This window comes from Neovison vison, chromosome 3, assembly GCF_020171115.1.
Source record: "Neovison vison isolate M4711 chromosome 3, ASM_NN_V1, whole genome shotgun sequence".
Taxonomy (NCBI): domain Eukaryota; kingdom Metazoa; phylum Chordata; class Mammalia; order Carnivora; family Mustelidae; genus Neogale; species Neogale vison.
In genome coordinates, this window is record NC_058093.1 from 215918765 (window position 1) to 215941500 (window position 22736).

Below are 22736 nucleotides of genomic sequence, written 5' to 3' on the forward strand. Positions count from 1 at the left end.
TGAGGACAGTGGGTGGGGTGGGTGTCACGCCTAGCTTTGACCATTTTCACTGCCCTATCAGGATCCAGACCCTGAGTCTGGGGTCCTCCACAGTGTCCTGCTTCCTATGGTCCTGGACAGGAGGGTGTGGCTGAAAGATGTGTTTCAAAATAGATCCAAGATAGTGTCCCCAGGGAGAAAGTCTTAGGGCAGAGGTTACTCAAAGAGGAAGAGCTACAACCTCAGGACTCCAAAAGTAAGTCCAAGTTCATTCAAGAGTTCTACAACAGTCTGTAACATTTGTGGTATAGATGCATATTGTAAAGCATTCCTTCATCTCTTAGTGTCATTGGAATCTCAGGAGCAATTGAGCACACCAGTGAGCCTAATCCTCCTCCTTCTTGGAGACTGGGCAGAGTCCAAAGACCTCTGCTCAGGACAGATCTTAGTGAGCCCCTGGATGGTGGTGAGAGACCTTGGTGCCCAAATAAGGGCTCCTTGTTGTGTCTCTGTGTGGCAGGTAAACACACTATTTACCATGGCTTCTCCCAGGCCAAAATCTTATCGACACTACCACCATCTCCCGCACCCTTAGAAATGGGTTGTGTCTGACTCATCCCTGTCTTATCTGCTATGATGTTCATAATAGATGCTCAGGGGCTCAATATCCAATATGGTAGCCACTAGCTGCACGTGATCATTAAGCACTTGAAGTAGGTCTAGTGAACCTGATGAATCCAATTTTTAATTTAATTCAATTTAAATTTAAATTTAAAATATGATCATTTGGTTATTAATTGGTGCAACTTGAGTATGTGAATGAATCTGCTTTTTCAAAAAATTTTCATGAACTCTAAATATCAAAAAAATTTCATGAACTCTAAATACAGATGAAGCATTACTGATAAAAAGTTAGCATCTAAATTGCAATATACTCTGAAAGATTTAAAAGATCTTGTACCAGAAAAATGAAGGTAAAATATCTCATTAATGATCTTTAGAATATTGACTATGTATTGAATGATATTTTAAATGCATCACAACCCAATATGTGTTCTACAGTTAATAAAAAATATATTATTAAAATTTAAAAAAATTCTTGCAGAGTCTTCCTCTTTTAGAGACCATATTCCAGATATATCATTATGCATCCCACAGAGTGTTTGCCAGCTTAAATTAAGCATAAATCATTAAGATCCAGATTTTTAATACTTTGTTCATGATTCTCTGCCCAACACCCCCACAATATTACAAAGTCCATTGAAAGATTGGTAACTAGTTATTGAATGAACAGAAGAAAATGAATAAATATATGTATTATTTTATGTGAAAAGAATTATATTGTATGTGTTTAGCTTACTTGACTTTTTTTTTTACACCCAGCAGTAGAGACATTGCAAATCTAACAGGGTCTCCAAAGACTTCTTAGATATATTTTCATATTTGCTTCTTTCTCATTCTTCCCAATGTCAGGGGATCAAGCTGAAGTTCCAGGTGATATCTTTGACCCCTCACTTACCCTTATGACTTGAATCCTCTCCAAAAGCAAATCCGGCTGATTCTACCTCCAAGATGTCTATAAAGCCATTTAGATACAAGTCATGATTTCCCATAAGGATAACACAGCTAGCACAGGGACCTTGAAATGTACCTGAGGTGATGTCACGACCCTACTCACAAACTCTGTATGGGGAGGACTTGCATGAGGTTCATTAATAATACAACTACCTAGAGAGAAAAGATCATCACTAAACATCTCACCATTTGGGAAAAGCCATAATTTTATTGTTTTGTAAACAACTGTCCCAAGTCAGTAGTTCTCAAATTTTTGGTTTCCAGAAACTTCTCATATTCTTAAAAATTACTGAGAATCCTCCAGAGCTTTTTTCATGTGGAAAACATCTTTGAACATTTACTGGAGTAACTAAAATTGAGAAACATTTTTAAAAGATTTATTAATTTAATTATGCATAACAATCTAAACCAAGTATATGTAAATAAATACATATACATTGTTATGTACAAGCATAAAGCATATCTTGTATATATTGTGGAGTTGGTTCCAGACCACTGCAATAAAGTGAATATCACTAAATCAATATCACAAATATCAATAAAGTCAGTCAAATGAATTTTTTTACTTCCCCTGCATATAAAAGTTACGTTTATACTGTAGTCTGTTAAGTATGCAATAGCATTATGTCTGAAAAAATGTCTATACCTTAATTAAAAATACTTCATTGCTAAAAAATATTAACCATCATGTGAACTTTCAGGGAGTCACAATTACTGATCACAGTTCACCAGAACAAATATAATAATAGTGAAAAAGTTTTCAATATTGTGAGAATTACCAAAATGCAACACAGAGACACAAAGTGAACACATGCTATTGGAAAAATGGCACAGATAGACTTGCTCAATGCAGGATGGCCACAAACCTTCAGTTTGTAAAACAAGATCATGCAAAGTGCAATAAAATGAGATAGTACTATATTCAAAAATTAGGAAAAAAATCATGAGGCATTGCATTGTTTTTACATTTCTGCAAATCTTTTTAATGTATCACTTAATACAAAACATTTGAATGTGCACATCGACTTCTGCATTCAGTATGTTGTAATGTGTTGCTTCAGTGGAAATGTCCAAAGAAAAACTGCCCTCACAGAAATATAAAGTTGGAGGCATACAGGAGCCCTTTGTACTAAAAAAAAAAATCCCAGGAAAAAAAGTGCTGGAAGGTGTTGAGACTTGGTTTCTGGACAGTGATCAGAGAACAGAGGGGAGGGGCTAGTATGAGGCAGAGCAGTGGTCAGTCACGTGAATGTTCCCCTGGTTGAAGACCACGAACTAAAATGTATGACTATAAGGACACTGAAAGCTTAAGACCTAAATCTCCACTTCTCCTTAAGACGGGAGGAGTCAGAGGGGGAGATCAACCATGAGAGAATGTGGACTCCAAGAAACAAACTGAGGGTTTTAGAGGAGAGGGAGAGGGGGAGGATGGGTTGGCCCAGGGATGGGTATTAAGGAGGGTATGTACCGCATGCAGCACTGGGTGTTATACATAAACAGTGAATCTTTGAACACTACATCAAAAACGAATGATGTACTTTATGGTAACTAACATATAATAATAATAATAATAATAATAATAATAATAATAAAGACCAAAGTCTCCTATTTCTTGCTGTTCCCTCAACAAAACTTGCAGAGCTTTCTCATATTTTAAAAATAGACAACCTTAAAAATGGATTGGAAGTATCCTTGTTTGAGGACTGTGAAAGATGCACCCTGTAGTGATTTTTGCATAATCTCTTCTAGAATTGGAAGAACCTGTGATTTGCTTCTAATCAATACATATACCAAAGGTGATGGGATGCCTCTCTTTGATTAGGTTAGATTAAATGGAAAGGGACACATTTAAATGGAATGAGTGGCCAGATGTGACTCCCATGATTCATTATGTGATATAAGATTCCCTTTTGATGAGCAATTGCCATTTACAATGTAGAAGGCATTATACTAAGTGAAATAAGCCAGAGAAAGACAAACACTGTATGATTTTGCATATATGTGGAATCTAGAAAGAAAACAAAAACAATACCAAAAAACAAAAAACAAACAAAAAACAAAACAAAACAAAAAAAGCAAAGGAGAAACAGACCCACGAATACATAGATCAAACTGGTGGTTGCTGGGGGGCAGGGTTGGGGACGGGAGCAAAATGGGTAAAGGAAGTAGGAGGTACAGGTTTCGAGTTATAGAATGAACAAGTCATGGGGATGAAAGGCACAGCATAGGGAATGTAGTAGGGTATTCTGAAAGTCTTATATGGTTACAGATGGCAGTTACACTTGTGGTGAGTATAGCATAATGTGTAGAGTTGTCAAATCACTACATTCTACACCTGAAGCTAGTATAACATTATGTGTAAACTGTACTTCAATTAAAAAAAAAAAATAAGACTCCCTCCTAGCAAAGTGGAAAAAGAGGTCCCCCTGCTCATCAGGTAGAAGGAAACGGCAAACAGGATGCTGTGGGCCACCTCTAGGAACTCACAGTGCTGACAGCCAAAATCCCTCAAAATTCCAGAGCTTTAGCTATACACCAGCAAGGCAATGAATTCTGCCAACTATCTTGGAAGCAGATCCTCAGTTGAGCTGTTGGAGTAGAATGTAGCCACCATACTTTGATTGATGTCAGGTCGGGGAGACCCTGAGTAGAGGACCCAGCTAAGCTGATTCAGGGAAAGTGAAACAGTAAATGGGTGCTGTTTCAAGCCACTAGATTTGTGGTAATTTCTTATGCAGCAATAGAAAACTGGGTAATAATACCTGGACCGTCTGTGTCACTTTGGTCCAATCCACATAGAGACAGGTAAGACGGAGACCTGTGTCGCTGGGTGCCGGAGTGCCTGAATCCACATTGAGGTACAGAGAGATGTCTTCAGGTGATGTGGCCTCTGAACTGTTTCAGCCCAATGAGAAGCCCTTGTTTTCTTCCCCTGATGTTGCCACTGAAGAAGGTAACAGAGTCTGCATCCCAAGGCCACAGAGGAAGAAAGGAGCTTTTATTTTCATTTTTGCAAAGCTGTGTGTCCCCTGGGAGACTGTTTCTCTCTCCCACATCATCATAAAGAGCAAAATGAGTTGTATGGGTTCCTTTTCTGAAGCACCTATGCCCTTGGGGTGATGAGCAGAAAGGACAACAGAAAGCACAGCCTGGCTGTCTGGTTGGTGTGAAGCTCTGAAACGCTGAGTATTTAATACAGGTTTTAATCTTAGTTCCCATTGGGCTTGGAGCCCTGCAGATAAATGCTCTGGCTGTCCTCCAACAATCAGTGAAAATCAGCCTCGCTCTTGGACTGCAATCCAGAGATGGTCAAGGAGGCTGTGTTCCCAACCCTGGAGCCTGAGAATAGAACAGGAAGCCCTGAAGGCAGAGAGCTCACAGTAGCTGTCTGGAGTGTGGGGGCTGCTCCAGACATCATTGGTGCCAGAAGACAGGGTTATAAGTTCCAGTGTGGCTGCTGTTTCCACTGCAAGAGATGCAATGATTTGTCTCAAAGTCCCACACATGGAAGGGAGGCTGGGTCAGGGCAGGCCGGGCCCAGGACCCAGAGAGGAAGGAGAAATGGAGAGAGGGTAGCCCAGGTGAACCTGGGAAAAGGGACAGAAGTGTCAGTCCACACATCCACGTGACCTCTTTCTTGGGGTCACCTGTGCTGAAAGTGAGGAGGGGGAGGGATGCGGAGCCAAAGCCATGGTGAAGACAACCCAGAGATCTGCCTCCTGAGACCCCAATACTTGGGCAGGACACTCAAGGCTCTCTTATCCCCTGTGCATGTTTTGAGACACAAGAGGGGTCTCCATGCAAATTTGCTCCTGAGTTCTGACGACTCTTAATTCTTCCTTTGCCCTTAGTCTTGACACTTAGCACCCAGGGAATCATGCAGACAGGAAAGGTGGAGGGGGCACCCAAGTCCTCTTCTCCAAAACTTACTTTAAGGCTGGATCTGTGGGACCTGGAGATCCAAAAGTACTGTTGTCAGTTGTTAGTGAGCACTTGGTCTTCTAGTGAGTTCCTCTCCCCACATAACTAGTCTTTCCCCACTCTGGGGGAGAGTTCTCCTGCCCTGTGTAAGTCCAGTCTCTGACAGAAACCCGAGTCTGGGGTCAAAAGATACTTCCCACACTCTGAAGGTTCAAGCCCTTCTCTCTAAACTCACTCATAGCTACCCCAAAAGAATTTTCAAAAGTGATGTTTCCCCCAAATCAGGACACCAGCCATCTGGAATTCTCCTCAAGACCTTCCCAATCAGCTTAATCTTGCAGCAGATTGAGAGTCCAAGAGGCTATTTCAGGGGTGTGTTATTAAATCAGAAGCTAATCATGCACTGGGTGTCAAGAGAGCACAACCTAGAGAAGTCCTGCACTGGGGGCAAGGAGCCTCACACCACAATTTCACAGCACCAAATTCCTTCCTTGTTCATCCAACTCTGTCTTTGACCAGTGGCTCGTCCATTCTAGCCTCAGTGTCTTCATCTGAAGAAAACTAAGAAAGCATTAAAGTTCACAGTATCCTTGCATGAATCTGGTTATAAAACCAAAAAGCCAGTGCTTCCATTAATTGGTGCCCTATGACTTTTATCCCCAGCATAATTAGGTGGAGAGTCCAGGTTCTTTCCTCTTCAGGTTTACTTTAGGTGATCACAGAAAAAAATATTTTCCTCTGTCTCATTTACCACGGGTCAGCCTAGACCCAGGCTCTCTCAGCTCCCAGACACATGGCAGAACAGCCTCCTTTAAATACATTCCCCTCCCTTTCTTCCCTCATGGAAGGTTTTAAAAGTCTCCTTTATGATTATAATTCAGTGCAGGTTGACTTTTTTGTTTGTTTGTTTCTAAAAAATGAAAATAGTTCTACTTTCACACTGGTCAAGGAAAAAATTATGATAGAAGTTGTTCAAATAAATAGTGTTTTAACATAACCAATGTTATTCTAATGACCCTCTTCTGGACATCTTGGCTTGCTTACTACATATATCCCAGGAATACAATAAACATTTGTAAGGATTAGTTGAAGCAATCAATGAATGAATGGTATATTCATGTTTAATTTCATATGAATAGAATTGCATTACATAATCAATCGTGTGACCTGCATTTTGCTTTCAAGTTTTACAGACATCATCCTTTTAGTGTACCAATTGCAGTCAGTCTGAAAACAGCAATCAGATTATGAAAATAAGCATGGGCAATCTTCAAAGGGATCACCTTTTCGTGCCCCCTCTCTGCTGTTGTCATCACCCACCCCTCTGAGCCAGTCTCTGTTCTCAAGTTGGCCAAACACTTTATCAGGATTTGCACAGTCCTTCTCTATGCTCAGAACCCTATGTCCAGGATCCTCTTAAGCTCCCAAGGTTGCTTCCTGCTCAGGCCTCAGACAAGGATCCTGAGCAACCAGGAGGAGCCTTGCCAGCCTTTGTCACTTTCCATATCAGCCCCTTTGTTTTCTTCATAGAGTTAGTTACAACTTGCCACTTGAAAACAATAACTTCTTGTTTGGGGCTTTTATTTGTTTACTTTTTTAGTTTTTTCTCCAAACCTTATGAGCCAGAGACTGAGTATATCTGCTTGAGGCTTGCATCGGCACCACTCAAGGACAAATGTTTGTTGAATGAATCCAGAAGATCAGAGGGAAGGAGAAGCTGAGTGTCTCCAGATTCAAGCTGAAAAAATTGAGTTTTTTAGTCATCTCTGTTCTAGGTGAATATCCTAGGTCGACTGGGGTTCAAGGCAGTGGCCTCATTCGTATGTATGTATGTATTCATACATTAATTTTTCTGTGTAGCTTACATAGCTCCCAAGCATGGGGATATCTGGGGGAATGGCAGGGTAGATCCAGGAAAACTACCCAGCCTTTACCGCCCTGTTGCTCTCAGCCACCACGACATTCCTGTGGCCTGTGGTATCAGATTTAGGACCACTTGCATGGGAAGGACACAGTGCCAGACTCAGTCCACACCTCCCCCTCCAGAAAAACACAGTCTCAGAGTCTGAGGAGACAGAATATAGATCCTCAGGCCAGGTTGAAAGAGGCATGGGGCCGCCCCCTTGCACTTTTTTTTTTTTTTTTTTTTTAATTGTAGTACAGTTGATCTCCGCGTTGTTCTTAACCCCTCTCTCTTCTCTTCACCAAGAAAGACTCCTCATCCATCCGGAACTTGTCATCTCTCCAGAGGCCTTACTTTTCTTCCTACAAACATACTGGCAGGAAACAGGTGCCCAAGCCAGACACACGCCTTGCAAACATCCCGGCTTCCAGTTTCCCCAGTGCTGCCCCCTGGTGGCCGGGAACCCCAAATCCCAAGGATCTCACCTCAGAGAGAACCAGAACACCAGGCCTCAGGAGGGGTTGGGTGAGGGTGGCTTTCCATCTCTCCTCAACATCCTGGACCTGGTCCCTCCTCACGATGGCCCTCTCATATTTTCAGCCTTTGGTCTAGTCCTGACTTTGTCAAAGGTATTTGTTGGTGAAAGGGAAGCCCTGCCTTTAGGACTGGTGAAAGCTGAAGTTATTTGAGGATTGGGGGAGGGGAGTAGAGCGATCGCAGGAGTATGGCTTCTGAAAAAGCTTTGTAAAACCAAATCCAAGGAGGCAAGTGAAGAAAGCACGCTCTAGAAAGAGGACAATCTAATCAAATCCTGACAGGGGTCTCCTCTCCCCCAGAGGGTACATAAATGGTAAAGTCCAGGTAGCACAGAGCATTAGACAGTTCAAAGGCAAGGACGTCTTTTTTAGGGTTATGCAAGGAGCCTCGTTCAGGGTCCAGCACCCCATACCCCACAGAGAGAAATAGGTCCATAAGCATAGGCCCCGGGGAGGGGTTAGAGGGTGGGAAGTTACAGACCCCCCCATCCCTCCCTCATTCTCCTTACCCCCATCCCCCATTCCCCACCTCCCTTGCCCCATCCCACCCTCCATAGCCTCATCGAACCCCACCCTTATCCTCCCTGTCCCCGACGCCCACTCTCATGCCCCCCCATTCTGGCACCTGGCACAGTCAGGTGGGCGTGGCCAACAGGTACCACCCCTCCCCACCACCAAGTCCCCGCCCAGCCTATGAAAACAAACCCCTCCTGGACTCCCCAGGCGACCCCGCATCGTGATCCTAGGATCTCGTGAGATTTCGCCCTCAAGAAAAGAGAAACCAGGATTGGTCGGATAAGGCTGTTTCCGGCGGGCGAGGGTAGGGCAGCTTGCGAAGCCAGCGGCCTTCCTTTCCCTCCAGGCTCCTTGCAGGAGAGACCACGTGGCGGGTGCGCGGTCTGGAGAAAACGTAAGTTCAAACCTTGGATGATCCTCTTTCTTGTGGAGTGACCTTGGACTAATCGCTGGTAAACTGCCCTCCCCCGAACTCCCACTTCTATTTTCCATCTGAAAAGTGATTTTTCACAACAGAGGTCGGAGTGGAAAACCTAACAATGTGCTTCTTCTGGCTCCAGGCAGCCTCAGCTACCTGCTCCTTAAGACTGGCCGCGCGTATGAGTTGCAGACGTAACAATTCATCGAACTCGGGCGTCTGCGTTCATTGTTTGCTCTCACTAGTTGGACGGGTGTGCAGTTAAAATGGGGTGGCTGCTCTAGGAATCTGGCCCCTAAGGAGGTGCCGGGGTATGGGGGGGGCAGAAGGGACAGAACGTGGGCCGTGTCCTCGAGGGAGGGGTCGCTTTTGACAGAGCACAGGGTCTGCCATTCCAGTTGTTCTCTCGTTCAGCCCATGGGAAATTGTTGGTCAGATTTGGAGATTAGAGGAGATGCCCACTGAACGGGCAGGGTCAGGTCTCCGGTTTTCCATTTCCTCAGCAGTATTCGCAGAGATTTTCATAGGAGCCCATGGCTTGCTAAATATACGTGTTAACACACAGCCTGTTTGTTTCTGGAGAATTTTGGGTAGACAGAGGTGACTGAGAGGATAGGAGACCAGAGAAACCAAGTACTGGAGGACCGGAGGCCAGTCTGAGCTGGACCAGAGTGGACGGAAGACATCTTAAGGTAAGCTGGTCCCCGAACTGTCTCTCAGGTGTGTTAAGAAACCCTGTTGTTCCCTTTGTTCTTGTCATCGAGGAGCTGGATGGAATTTGTGTCCTGAGGATGCTCAAGAGGGAAGATGCAGGAGTAACCTGTATACTTCCCAGTCATTTCCCCAGTGGAGCAATTGTCCTGCTGTTTGTTTTTTTTTTTTTTTTTAAGATTTTATTTATTTGAGAGAGAGAGAGAGCATGCACACAAGGAGGGCGGGGAGGGACAGAGGAATAAGGAGAGAAGCAGACTCTCTACTGAGCAGGGAGTCCTATGGGGAAATCAAACCCAGGACCCTGAGATCATGACCTAATGCCAAAAGTAGATGCTTAACCGATTGAGCCCCCCAGGTGCCCCGGTCCTGTTGCCTTTTTATAAGAAGGAGCTAGCTCTAGTGTGTTGGGGACCACATTCTCAAAGCCATATAGTTATGTTTAGAACCTCTGCTTGGAGTGAAGGTGTAAGACTGGCTACAGATGCCAGACACTTAACTCCTGTTTGGTGTCAAGCAGGGGCAGAGTTTTGGTCACTTCCATGTGGGCTTAGACCCCTGAGGGTAAGAGGTCCCTTGAAAGAAAACTCCTTCTCCTTAAAAGACAACAATAATAGTGCCCAGCTAGTCCTCCAGCTAAAGCCCAAAGCAGTCAGGGAGGTCATGTGGCCTGACATGGAGGTGGAGAATGGATGGAGGCCCCGGACAACCTTGTGCATTGGGAATGTCATGCAGCACATGAGTGTTCGTGATACCAGAACACCTAGTTAAAAACTCCAGAATTGGGGCGCCTGGGTGGCTCAGTGGATTAAGCCGCTGCCTTCGGCTCAGGTCATGATCTCAGTGTCCTGGGATCGAGCCCCGCATCGGGCTCTTTGCTTGGCGGGAGCCTGCTTCTCTCTCTCTCTCTCTCTCTCTCTCTCTCTCTCTGCCTGACTCACCGCCTGCTTGTGATCTCTCTCTCTCTGTCAAATAAATAAATAAAATCTTAAAAACAAAAAAAAACAAAAAAAACAAAAAAAAAACTCCAGAATTACTGCTGCCTCCAGAGCAGGAAATGATGACCTTCTGTCCCATAGCCACAGAACCTGAGAGTGCCTGTGTCAGAACAGATTGGGCCCTGGACCTTAAGAGGAAGAGGACAAAGAGGAGAGGTTAATATGAAAGCCATGACTTCAGAAGGAGTTTGGGGCAAAGGGAGGAAAGGGTCAACTCTGGGCTGCCTGAAGTTCCCCTCCTTAGTGTCCCTTACTAAGGGACAAAGAGGATGATCAGAGCATGAGAGAGCATGGTAGAGAGAGCATGGTAGAGATGCCCCAGAGTTCTGCCTCCTGTGGCCCCTCTGCTTCTCTGGCCTCCCTTCTTATCCATTGTCCCACAAGACAGGGAGGCCCGCATGTGCATCTGTGTCCCTCACATCCTGTGAGTGACACTCCAGCCACAAATTTTATTACTTGATACAGCCATGGATATGCAAGGTAGGGAGATGTGTCCTCCCAGGAATTGTCCTGAGCCTGCTTCACTGGAGAAACACAGCTGGTAAGCTGAGGTGCCTCAAGACCTCAGCCTTTCTGATTTCTTCCTGGGAGTATTGCACCCCTCCCCAACCCATCCTTCTGGATGCCTGGCAAGGCCCATGGCCCTCAGCAGAGTAAAGACCTGCTGACCCCCTGGACTGTGGTGGGTGATACCTGAGTAGAGACATGTTCTCTGACCTTGTCCATTGCTGACACACATAGAGGGTGGAATGTTCCCATTTTCAGGTGGTTTTTCTAGGCATATTCCCATTAGGCTGGCATAAGTGAAAGCCCTGGACCAGCAGCCAGGGGCCTCATTCCTGTGCCCCCCTCCCACGGCCTTCTCTGTGACATGGGTGCAAGTATATCACCCTCTTGAGTCTCAGCTGCTGTATATGGAAAGGAAGAATCAGTCTTAGCCCCCTGAAACCAGAGGCTAGAGAAGTGAACTGCTTTGATAACTTCAGCTCTTTTTATTCATCATTGTGATTCTAAATCCAGCTTCAAACTCACATTCTCCAGTTCCCAGAGAAGTGTGAAGGGAGAGTATGACTGTGACAAAAGGATGAAGATGTCTTAGAGGAAGTGATTCTAGCAGAAGTCTTCACACTAAAGGAACTCTCTCAAAAATATGTCATGACATTGGAAACCTGAAGGAATAAATACTGGAAATCTATCCAAACTTAGAAAGCAGCTTGACTGTTCCCCAGGGCATAGGAAAGGTGCGCCCTCTGCACCAAAAGTTATATGAGAAGAACCATAAGCAATGTTAAAACTACTCTCGATGCATTTTTTTGCAGAGAAGTGGTTTAATTTTCAGTGTTTAAAATCAACACACTAAGTTAATAGTAGTTTTGCTATTTTATTAGTTTCTCAACATATTTATAATGAATAGAAAGAGAATTCTTAATGGTGGGCAAAAACAGTTTTTGAATGGCCACTGAAAAACTAACTTTGTGGATTTTTTTTTTAAGATTTTCTTTACTTATTTGACAGAGAGAGATCACAAGTAGGTCGAGAGACAGAACTTTGTGGATTCTTAAGATGGCTTTATGTATTTCATCTTGCACTGTCATTTTTATGGTCTGATGCAAACCTCTGATTGATTTGTTTTTCAGCTTGCTGCATTTTCATTTGCTCAATAGAATGCTTCGTCTATGGCATTCAATAAATGTTTTTGAGTAAATCAAGGATTAAGAAAAGAAAGTGTGTCTGGATATGGGGAGGAGGGGTTAGCTGGTCTAGAGACATTCCTGTGAACATGTCCACCCTGCCCCAGTGCCTCCTGTGAGCCCTCATCTTAGTGCATAGGGGATTTTTCCCGTCAAGTGTAAGGTCTGTGTTCCTGGAACCCTGAGGATCATTGCTCTCGCTCTAGTGGAACAAACCCCAGTGGAAAATGCCTGATAACCTGTTGTATCTGGTTTTTCTCAGAGCCACCATGGCCTTCTTATGGCTTAGAGTTAAAGGTTTGAGGGCCCTTCGGATGACAGGGACACAGTACCAGACGCCTTTCTCTCTTTCTGTTTTCAGAAGCACAGTTTTCAGTCTGACGTGGCTATGAAAAGTAAGGAGACTGAAGAGCAAAATCCCAAAGGCTAAATGCTGAGTCTGGAGCCCTTTCCTCTTTGAATCTCTCTGTCACCTTTGCCTCCAGTATTAGTGCTTGCCACTTTCTCTCCCTCTCCCCAGACTCTCCATTGGACTGATTCTGTGTCCTTGAGCTAAAGGGACACGTACACACACAGCTACTGGCAACTCACTCAGGCCTCCAGTGCCACTAGGTAGTCTCAGACACAAGTCTCCACCCTTTAAGGGATACAGCTCTGTGGGAGTCAGAGGACCAGGCCTTCTGCTGTGCTGACATTTCCTCCTCCATGCTGGGCCCCATATTGGATGTTCTGGGCCATTCCCAGTTCAGTTCCTCCTCCTGCTTCCCAGATTAGAGTGAGTCCTCAGCTTCCCCTTCCCCCATCATGCTTCCAGAAGTACTTCACCAGGAATAACTGGCTAGAGCTGGAGTGATCTGGAGATCAGGAAGGTCCTCCCTGGTGAGGAGGAAAGAGGGACAATCTCTTGTCTAGATGTTACTGGATCCGAAGTGAAACCAGATCTTGTTGAATCCAGGGAGGGGCAGGGAGGTCCAAAAGAGACCTTCAGTTTTTTAAAAAGGCACAGAGAAGGGGTGCCTGGGTGGCTCAGTGGGTTAAAGCCTCTGCCTTCGGCTCAGGTCATGATCCCAGGGTCCTGGGATCGAGCCCTGCGTCGGGCTCTCTGCTCCGCAGGGAGCCTGCTTCCTCTCTCTCTGCCTGCCACTCTGCCTACTTTTGATCTCTTTCTCTCTGTCAAATAAATAAAATCTTTTTTAAAAAATGAAATAAAAAGGCACAGAGGGCAAAATATTTCAGGGTAAGGAGAGATGTGACACCAGAGGGAAATTTCAGAGATGTATTGGATACCAAATGAAATCTTGTCTGTTCAAGGGCTGCCTCAAGGGAGCCTGAGGTGGGCTGCTGCCTCAGGACTGGATTTCTAGCTTCTCATTAGCCTGCTTCCCCTCCGGACCAGCAGAGTTGAGATCTTTTCTCTGGAACTCGGGAATTCCGGCATTCCTGGAGCCCCCTAGATCTAGAAAAACAGATGGGCTTATTTTCTTTCTGCACCTTGTGACTTGTCATGTTCTCTAATTATCATGCTCTGTAGAACTGGGAAAAATTCCTTGATTTCGATTGATACAATGGGAAGGTGTTCCCAGCATCATGTCCATACCCCAGGCTCCAAGAGAGGTGGGCTGACATTCCAGGGACAAAGAGTGCTGCCCAGGTGGCACAGGGCAGAAGCACAGAAACATTCTAAAGGCCCCAGTAAGGTAGATGATGCTCTGGGATCCCAGTTGGAATTCTGTGAATGAAACAGGTGGTTTCAGGACACCCACTCTAATGAGCTCAGGGGATGCTCTGGCCTACGTAGCAAATGAAGACCATGAGAAAAAGTGACCAGGATGCAATAGAAACATTCTTCAAATTCATACCTTGGCTGTGGGAGTTGTCCTGAGCCAGTCCTGATCCTGTGTGGGAAGGACAGCCCTTCATATAGATGTGTTCCCAGTGCTCCGGCTTCCAACCCCACAGCGTGTTCCCTGATCCAAAGGCCCTGCATGGAGGTGGACGGAGGAGTAGGACTTACCTCACAAGCGAAGGATGTTTGGTTCATACTAAACATTTTTAGATCTGAAGGCAGTGGTCACTTCTGCCTCCTTGGATCTCCTAGACCCTGGGTTCCCATAGACCGTTCCCAAACTTGGACTTAGGCAGTTGTCCTGTTTCACTGAGGTCCAGTTGAAGTCTGTCAGTCAGTGTCTCTAACAATGAGATTGTCCATCCACTTGGTTAGGCAGATCCTCACCAGGACAAATCCCTTGCCTGAAGGTGTCTATCAGTTACTCCCTGCGGGGAGTTGGGTCCTGATTCACTGGGCTAAAAATAAAATTAACAGTGAACTTTAAATTTCCTGCAAAGGTTGAGAAGTTTGGATGAAAAGTTCCAGAGAACCGTTTCTGTCCTCAGTTACTGCTTAGTCATCAGGGACATTTACAATTATCTTTATTACTAATCTCAGCCTCTTGCAGCTGATTGATAATGGTGATTGGGGGCTAAAATGTCCATAGAGCACTTTCTAGTTTAACCTTATTTGACACAAAGCCTGCTGATATAGGTGGCAGAAATTTGGAGAAAGCAGTCTCCATGATGATACTAAGTGGACAGCATCCTTCAGAGACTGAATCCCAATCTCCTCACCAGTGGTATAGAAGAATTTTTGGGGCATCATAATGCAAGGGTTAAAGAATAGCCTGGATAATTCTTTGTGTGGAGAGGTTTTCTGTGCTCTAAAATGTCAGAACCACCAATGTGATCCAGCCCAGCATGGGAATCATCCCTAATTTTGGCAGATCCTTAAATGTCAAATATAGCTTCAAATTCTGTGAGGAAAAAGTGTTGGTATTTGGGTACTGAGCTTAATACAGAAAGAGGGAAAAGTTTTATTCCTGTTTTAGTGGCACTGTCTCAGAAGAATGGAAATAATTAAAAAGCTGGATAGGGACATCCAGCTGGATAGGGATGGGACCAGAAGGGACTTTTTGAAGCTGTATTTATATTAGTTGTTTCCTAGGAATGAGGAAATGACAGTTGTCATTATATACTTCAGAAGGGGCCTTTGGAGATCACATTTGGGGCCAAGGCCCCTGGGAAATGCCTAGACTTGCTCTGCCTTTGAAGGGTCAGGAAGCGGAAGAGGACACTTGAGCGTAAAGAGGAAGTCCTCTGGTGGTAGCAGCTTGATGACAAGGAGACATGCATTTAGCTCATGCTTATTTCTCTCCCTGCCTCTAAGAGCCCAAAGAGCTCATGGCTCTAACCCCTCAGTGGCTGTTAGAATTTGACTAGTCGAATCCTGGGTTTGGTTGCCAGTAGGGTTCTGACCTCTCTGTAGCCCAGATTCCTATGTTGAATCTTCTTCATCCATTTTACTGATCTGATCTCAGCCTTCTAGGAGGAAATCTTCTAGGAAAAAGAGTGGATATCCTCCCTGCTCTGGGTTTAAAGTAGCCGTAGAAGTCTGAGATCCTCAAACAAAATAAAATGTATTTTTCCTAGTCTTGGGTATTTCCCATGGTCCCATTACAAACAGCCTTGTCCCCTCCCTTTTCCTGGCCAACTCCTCTTAATTTTGACCTGACTTCCTTCAGGGAAGACTTGATCCTCAAAATCTGGAAGACCATCCACCCCTCAATTGTACATCTGTTCTTCTATGAATGCACACATGTTTTGCAGTTTTAGGTAACAAATTGTGACTACTTGATATTTTGGAATTTTATTTTATTTTATTTCTTTTTCTTTTGGGTTAACACCACTGTCTGCATAAAGCTGTCTTAACTTGAACATTTGAGTTACACTGATGTGGCCAAAACTCCCCCAAGTATACCTCCAGGTTGGTTTTCTTTTCTTTTTCTATCATGAATGGGGCATATTATTCAGTCAGTTTTTATGGAGAAGGTAAACCCAATCTGGATTAACTAGATAGAGATGCAGTGATAACAACATCGTGCTTTCAGTTGAGAATTTGAGCTAGGATCTGAAGAACGGAGGTGTAGCCAGAAAGGATATTATAGCTTCTGAGAAGCCAGAGGTGAGACCCTGAAGTCTGAGCAGATTCCTCCATGCACCATATACATTTCTGGAGGCAGGAGCCCTAAGCTTGGGATGCTGCCATCGTACTGCCCTCAGACACATAGTATGAATGAGCAGGCTTTGCTTTTGCCTCAAAATGCAGTTTTGCCTTAATCTCAGACATTTTGATTTCTGCTTTGGTGTATGCCATTTTATAGACATTTATGATATTTCTTAACCAGATAGATATTTGGGGGAAATGAAAGACCTCTGATTAGTTGGATTTTTTATGACATTTTAAGTATTTAGTTTGTGTTCAGTAATTATAGTTCATATAGTTCATTGTTTTGTGGTTTTATAAGTTAAGCTTTTTTAGGAAAATAAGAAACTAAAAGCTTAAATATATTCCACCAGAAAAAATATTTTATGGAATAATTTTAAAAGTGGAGGCTTTGTTCTGAATGTCAGCTTTGTATTCTCATAGTAATTCTCATATTTGTACGAGAGATATAATAAAATTGTCTTGAAATAGTATATATTTTTTTCATCCCCAAAGTAGTTATGCTACTTTTACAGTTGAAAATTTATGGTACCCCTTGTCCAGATGTTCCTTAATCTCTCATGTCTGGGTTATTTATTAGAGCTGAGAAGGGCCTCATTTTGGGCCACGTGTTAGTTTCTTATTTCTGTATATGTTCAGTACTCGTGATAATCAGCAACTTTTCCCTAAAAGGGGTGGGGTTGGTTTTCAGGTTCCTCAGTACTAACTCTACAGTGGGACTAGAATTAAATGTGGCAGTAACTGGATATGGTATGGGACCTGTGGTGATCTTGCTCCCCCATCAGGGCCTGGAAAGATGAACGTCTAGAGCCAGCGGGGGCAAAGCTGTGGCTTTGTGGCCACCTAGCCGAGAGCAGAATTGGGGTAAATGGAGGACTCCCAACTATTGCCAGAGAGTGACTTTGGCCTTGAGTTGGTTTCTCTCAAGGATGGACCGATAATGGGGTTGCTAGCACTCAGCCTTGTTCCTTGAATATTTCGCCAGGATTCTTTTCGGAGCAGATTCATCAGGATGAGCATGCCAGCCCCACCCAGACTTCTGGACCTGGCAGGTCAGAGCCTGCTGAGGCACCAGGCCTCAGCCATTGCCGCTCTGGAAGTGCTGCCTATGGAGCTCTTCCCACCGCTGTTCACAGCGGCCTTTGCTGGGAGGTACAGTGAGATCCTGAAGGTGATGGTGCAGGCCTGGCCCTTTGCCTGCCTCCCTCTGGGGGCCTTGATGAAGGAGCAGCAGCCCCACCAGGAGACCTTCCAAGCTGCACTCGATGGCCTTGATGTCCTGCTTGCCCAGGAGGTTCGTCCCAGGTGAGGGTGATCCCATTGCCTGGGAGGGCCCTGGGGACCCAAGAAAGATAGAGATGGGTTCATGGGAAAGTGCAAAGCCACAGGGTGGACCAGAGGCTTCTGTGAGGAAGCTCAGAGAAGCCTTGGGGCTATCTCTGGAGTCACTCTAGGAACAGACTATGGACATGAAAGGCTGATTGAGATGCAGAGGTGACCAAAGGAACAAGTTGTCCATCTTCTCCTGGTGGCACTTAGAGGTACTGCAAGTGGGGACCAAGAATGAAGGATCCCAGTAGCCCAAGGAGCCACTGACATCCAAGGGTGTGGAATAAAAGTGCAGGTCAGGCATCTGGGCCTTGCCTCGATTCTGAGACTCAAGTCTTATTCTCCATTGATTTGAAAGCATCTCGGTCTGTCTCCTATCTTCCCTGCAGGAGGTGGAAACTGCAGGTGCTAGATTTACGGAAGAATGCTCATCAGGACTTCTGGACCGTGTGGTCTGGGACGAGGGCCAGTATGTATTCCCTGTTGGAGCCAGAGGTGGCCCAGCCCATGAAGAAGAAGCGAAAAGTGGATGGTTGCAAGCCAGGGCCCAAGCCACCCTTGGCTCCTGTGGAGGTGCTGATAGACCTTTGCCTCAAGGAAGGTACCCCTGATGAGTCCCTCGCCTACCTCATCCAGAAAGTCCAGCAGAGGAAGGGTCTGCTGCACCTGTGCTGTAAGAAGCTGAAGATTTTCGCAATGCCCATACAGAACATCAAGAAGATCCTGAAAATTGTACAGCTGGACTCGATCCAGGATTTGGAAGTGAATTGCACCTGGAAACTGTCCACACTGGGGAAGTTTGCTCCTCATCTGGGTCAGATGGGCAATTTGCGCAGGCTCCTCCTCTCGCACATCCACATGTCTTCCCACACCACCCCAGCGAAGGAGGAACACTGCGTCAACCAGTTCACTGCTCAGTTCCTCAGGCTGCACCACCTTGAGGAGCTCTATTTGGACTCTATCTCCTTCCTGGAAGACCGTCTGGACCAGGTGCTCAGGTGAGGGATTGTGAGGTTTCTGGGCAGTCCAGCATAAGCCCTTCTTTATTTCAGTAAATGATAACGGGCATCTGCCGTCAACAGTGCCAGATGCAGTATGAATCTCTAGAAGGTCCACACACTGTCCCTGCTCTGTCTCCACGCATGTTGTCAGATAACCTCCCAGATAGAGGTGGGAGGTATGAGCTAGGATAGATACTATTCGAAGGGGCTTCTATTTAGGAATCTTTATAAGGGGGGCTTTGTGGCAGGTGAGGGTGGCTTTGGGAATTCTTTCTGAGAAAATGATGTCTACATTATGATGATCAAAAGTAACTAAACTTGAGAGTGTTGGTGAAGGGAAGGCGTATCTGATGTAAAGTTTCAGATCATAAGTTCTGTGCTTGGCAGCTTTGTCAACCTGAGTCTCTCCCTCCAAACCTGCCTCCAATTCCCTCTCTGTAAAGGGTTGCTCTGGGTTCCACATAAGGCAATAGAGTGGGAATGCCTGATTCTGGGGGGCGGGGGGTGAGGGGAAGGGAGCAGGAGTGAAGACTTACGGAAGGTGATAGCTGGTACGTGGATGATACAGTGATCTATGTTAGGCCCTGCAGGCGACATGTTGCCAGGCCTTGCCCAGTTTAGCTCTTTGTGCACATCTCCCATTAGCCTCATCGGAAACAGGTACCAATGACTGGGGTCATAGAAGCAGCCAGAAGGAAGCCTGAGTTGAAAGCATTTCTAGTCCTGTTTCCCAGTACCAATTCCTTTTCTTATTGAAGACATGGGGCCAGGCTCCCCTCCAATTGCCTCACATTGTTGGATTAATTGATACTCACAGCACCTCTGAGGAACATGCTATGCTGCATTTGACAGCACAGGGGGCACTTGAGATTTTCTTTACTTGACCAAATCACCAAAAATGAGTAATGGAGAAGGGACTCCCCTGAAACTTGGATGGACTTGAGTGCTTTTTCCCCCAGGTGGCGTCCTCGGGCTTGACCGTCATCTGTTAAAGCCCTGGATCTGGGTGTAATGGGCCTATCTTTCCTTGAGGCCTGAGTCATCCCCATGTCCCTCTGCCCACCACCTCCATGCCCCCAGAACTAACTGCTTTGTCTCTCCCCAGCTGCCTGAAGACCCCCCTAGAGACCCTGTCAATAACTAATTGCCTGCTTTCGGAATCTGACTTGACACATCTGTCCCAGCACCTGAACGTCAGTCAGCTTAAGGACCTGGGTCTCAGTGGGGTCAACCTGACCAATATGAGTCCTGCACCTCTCCAAGTTCTGATAGAGAGAGCCTCCGCCACCCTCCAGGACCTGGACTTAGATGAGTGTGGGATCATGGACTCCCAGTTCACTGTCATCCTGCCTGCTCTGGGCCGCTGCTCCCAGCTCACAACCTTTAGCTTCTGTGGAAACCCCATCTCCATGGCTGTCCTAGAGAACCTGCTGCGCCACACCATCGGGCTGAGCAAGCTGAGTCATGTGCTGTACCCAGCCCCCTTGGAGAGTTACGAGGATGTTCGTGGCACCCTTCACCTGGGCAGACTTGCCCAGCTGCACGCCAGGCTGAAGCAAATGCTGCAGGAGTTGGGGCGGCCAGGCATGGTCTGGTTTAGTGCCAACCCCTGTCCTCACTGTGGTGACAGGACCTTCTATGACCCAGAGCCCATTCTGTGCCCCTGTTATATGCCTGCCTAGCTGGATATACACATATCATAGGCTTTATTCTGGGCACAGAAGCCCAGGTGTAAGTGTATCTTAAAGGAGCACGGAAGCCACAGTTTGAGAAAATCTGCCCCATGTGAGTAGGAAAAGGGGGTGGGGGGATGTTGACTTGGGAGTTAACAGGATCTTTGGAGAGATGCATCTTCTAGCATTAGAAATATGAATCTGAATTTCTAGAGGGAGATTCGGGTTTGGGCGGTAGATGTGGGAGTTATCCCTGCCTGCATGGTTGTAAAGACATGGTCCAAAATAAAGAGAACCTCAGTGTCAACCATCTGGTGTCCTCTGAGCTCCATGAACCATATCTCCAGTTTAAACCTCAGGAAACTGCAGTTCCTGATTAAAAAAGAAGGCATAGCATCCATGATGCTCAGACACTAAGCTGGGTGAGGTTCAGCCCCAGGAATTCACAGCACCATTTATCATTCCTCCATTTGGCTCCTATCTCTGGTAAACTTGTTACCTCCTCATTTAATTTCTATGGCTGTTTATGCGGTCGACACATACAAAGTGCATCCTCAGGGCCTGGAACATACTAGGGGGCCAGTAGCACCACTGCAGGAAAAATGCTTTGGAGGGATCCTCGTTAACTCTGCTAAGACTCTGGACTCGAGCACTCCTCCCCAGTGGATCCAAAGTCTCCATCCCTGGCCTTTGGCTGTATTAAGGTAGGGCTTTACTGTGTAGAAGTCAGGTCCCCAGTACTGGAGGGGATGTACATCCAGCAGATGAGCTGGATCCTCTGGGCCTTACCAGCCCATCCTGTCTTCCCACCAGGTCCAGTCCTCTCTTGAATTCAATTAGTTGTGGTCAGTAAAAATATCTAAATTTCTTTTAGTGGAATGGTAAGATCATATAGATACATGACATTGGTTTAGTATTTGTTTCCCAAATTAAAAATATGACCTCTTTTTGCAGGGGCTAGGTCTCATCAATGTGAGTTTGACTTTCCAGAAAAACCCACCTTCCTCCCTATCAAAGGTAGTAAGCCAGCTCTGAGCAAGGAAGATGCGGTAGATTTGGGTCCTAAGAATGAATAAGCAAACCCTTACTATGTCCTGGGGAACACTTGGTTGGAAGCAGGTAAATGTCAGACTTGCGAATTGAGGTGTGGAGGGGCCACCCTGTGAGACCATCATCCAAATGAAGAGATGATGTCACATGGTGGGGTCAGACCCCATGGTCCATGGGAAGTTGGCTGTCCAGTGAACAAGAGAGCTCCCTGTCCCTACACCCCTGCATCCTGGCCCTAGGCTGCCTTGCCTCCCTTACTGCCTGGCCTCCCAGAGATATACCTGGAGAGAAGACCACACAAGGCCCAGGGCAGGGCTCCATCTGCACATTTCCTTGAGCTTAAGCCAGTCAGCCCTGCTTGCTCTTCCACTGCCGCTCATACAGTGCTAGTCATGTGGGCGCAGGGGCGACTGCATGCCTGTGTCTGTGCATGGGCCACAGTATTTGCTGGGTATCAACACCTTCCTCTTTTGCCACACACAACTGGCTCTCCAATCTCTTCCAATAGCAGTTACCCTCTTCTGCCTTCCAGCTTCCTATCCTACACTCAAAGAACCAGAAATGGGCTCTTCAGTTTGGGAAACACTTTTTGCCATTTCTGCAGAAAACAATCTGTGTAATTGATGGAATGTACCAAAAAGGGAGTTCAGGAAAGTACCTCATTTTTTCCTGACATGCACCTTGCCCTAGCATCCCTTACATAGACCCAGGTTACAGGGACTAATTTCCAGAATGGGAAACCAGCAGTTCTAGGATTTGAGGAAAAGTTTACAAAAAGGACAGGTTCTCTGGGAGGAAGATTAAAAAAAAAAAAAAAAGCATCACGTTATCTCGGTGTTGGGCTCCTGGGTCACAAAATAGACACAATACTCAGTAATGACATGGTGAGGTTTACCTATGAACTAATATGAAAATCACGCATTGGTGTGCCCTGGTTATTAATGGCCCCATGCAGGAGAGTGATGATAATAGAATTATAGAAGAGCAGAAGTCAACAATGCATCTTGCCTTTTTTTTTTAAAGATTTTATTTGACAGAAATCACAAGTAGGGAGAGAGGCAGGCAGAGAGAGAGGGGGTGAAGCAGGCTCCCTGCTGAGCAGAGAGCCCAAAGCAAGGCTCGGATCCCAAGACCCTGAGATCATGCCCCATGAGCTGAAGGCAGAGGCTTAACCCACTTGGCCACCCAGGCACCCCTGCATCTTGCTTTTTAAAGCAGGCTGTCCTACAGTCAGGACTCTATCTGGCCTGGGGACCTCATCTGAGGGAGAAATCTGGCAAGATGATTTACTCAGAATTTAGACTTTGCCATCAAAATACTCCAAGAGATATGGTATCAAGGCAATGAGGTTTTTAAAAGCTGGTATTGGTTGGGGAGA

At 45.6% G+C, this 22736-nt stretch overlaps 2 protein-coding genes across 3 annotated transcripts in view; one reads left to right on the forward strand and one right to left on the reverse strand.

The window, feature by feature from the left end:
- LOC122903652 (immunoglobulin lambda-1 light chain-like) overlaps nt 1-22736 on the reverse strand; it is a 1198107-nt gene that overhangs the window by 808613 nt on the left and 366758 nt on the right. The gene's annotated exons all lie outside the window — the stretch shown is intronic.
- Nucleotides 16033-20317, forward strand: LOC122903646 (melanoma antigen preferentially expressed in tumors-like). Its single transcript, XM_044244429.1, has 4 exons — nt 16033-16065; nt 17291-17610; nt 18024-18632; nt 19741-20317. Exons 1-4 carry the CDS (start codon nt 16033-16035, stop codon nt 20315-20317), a joined length of 1539 nt encoding a protein of 512 aa, XP_044100364.1.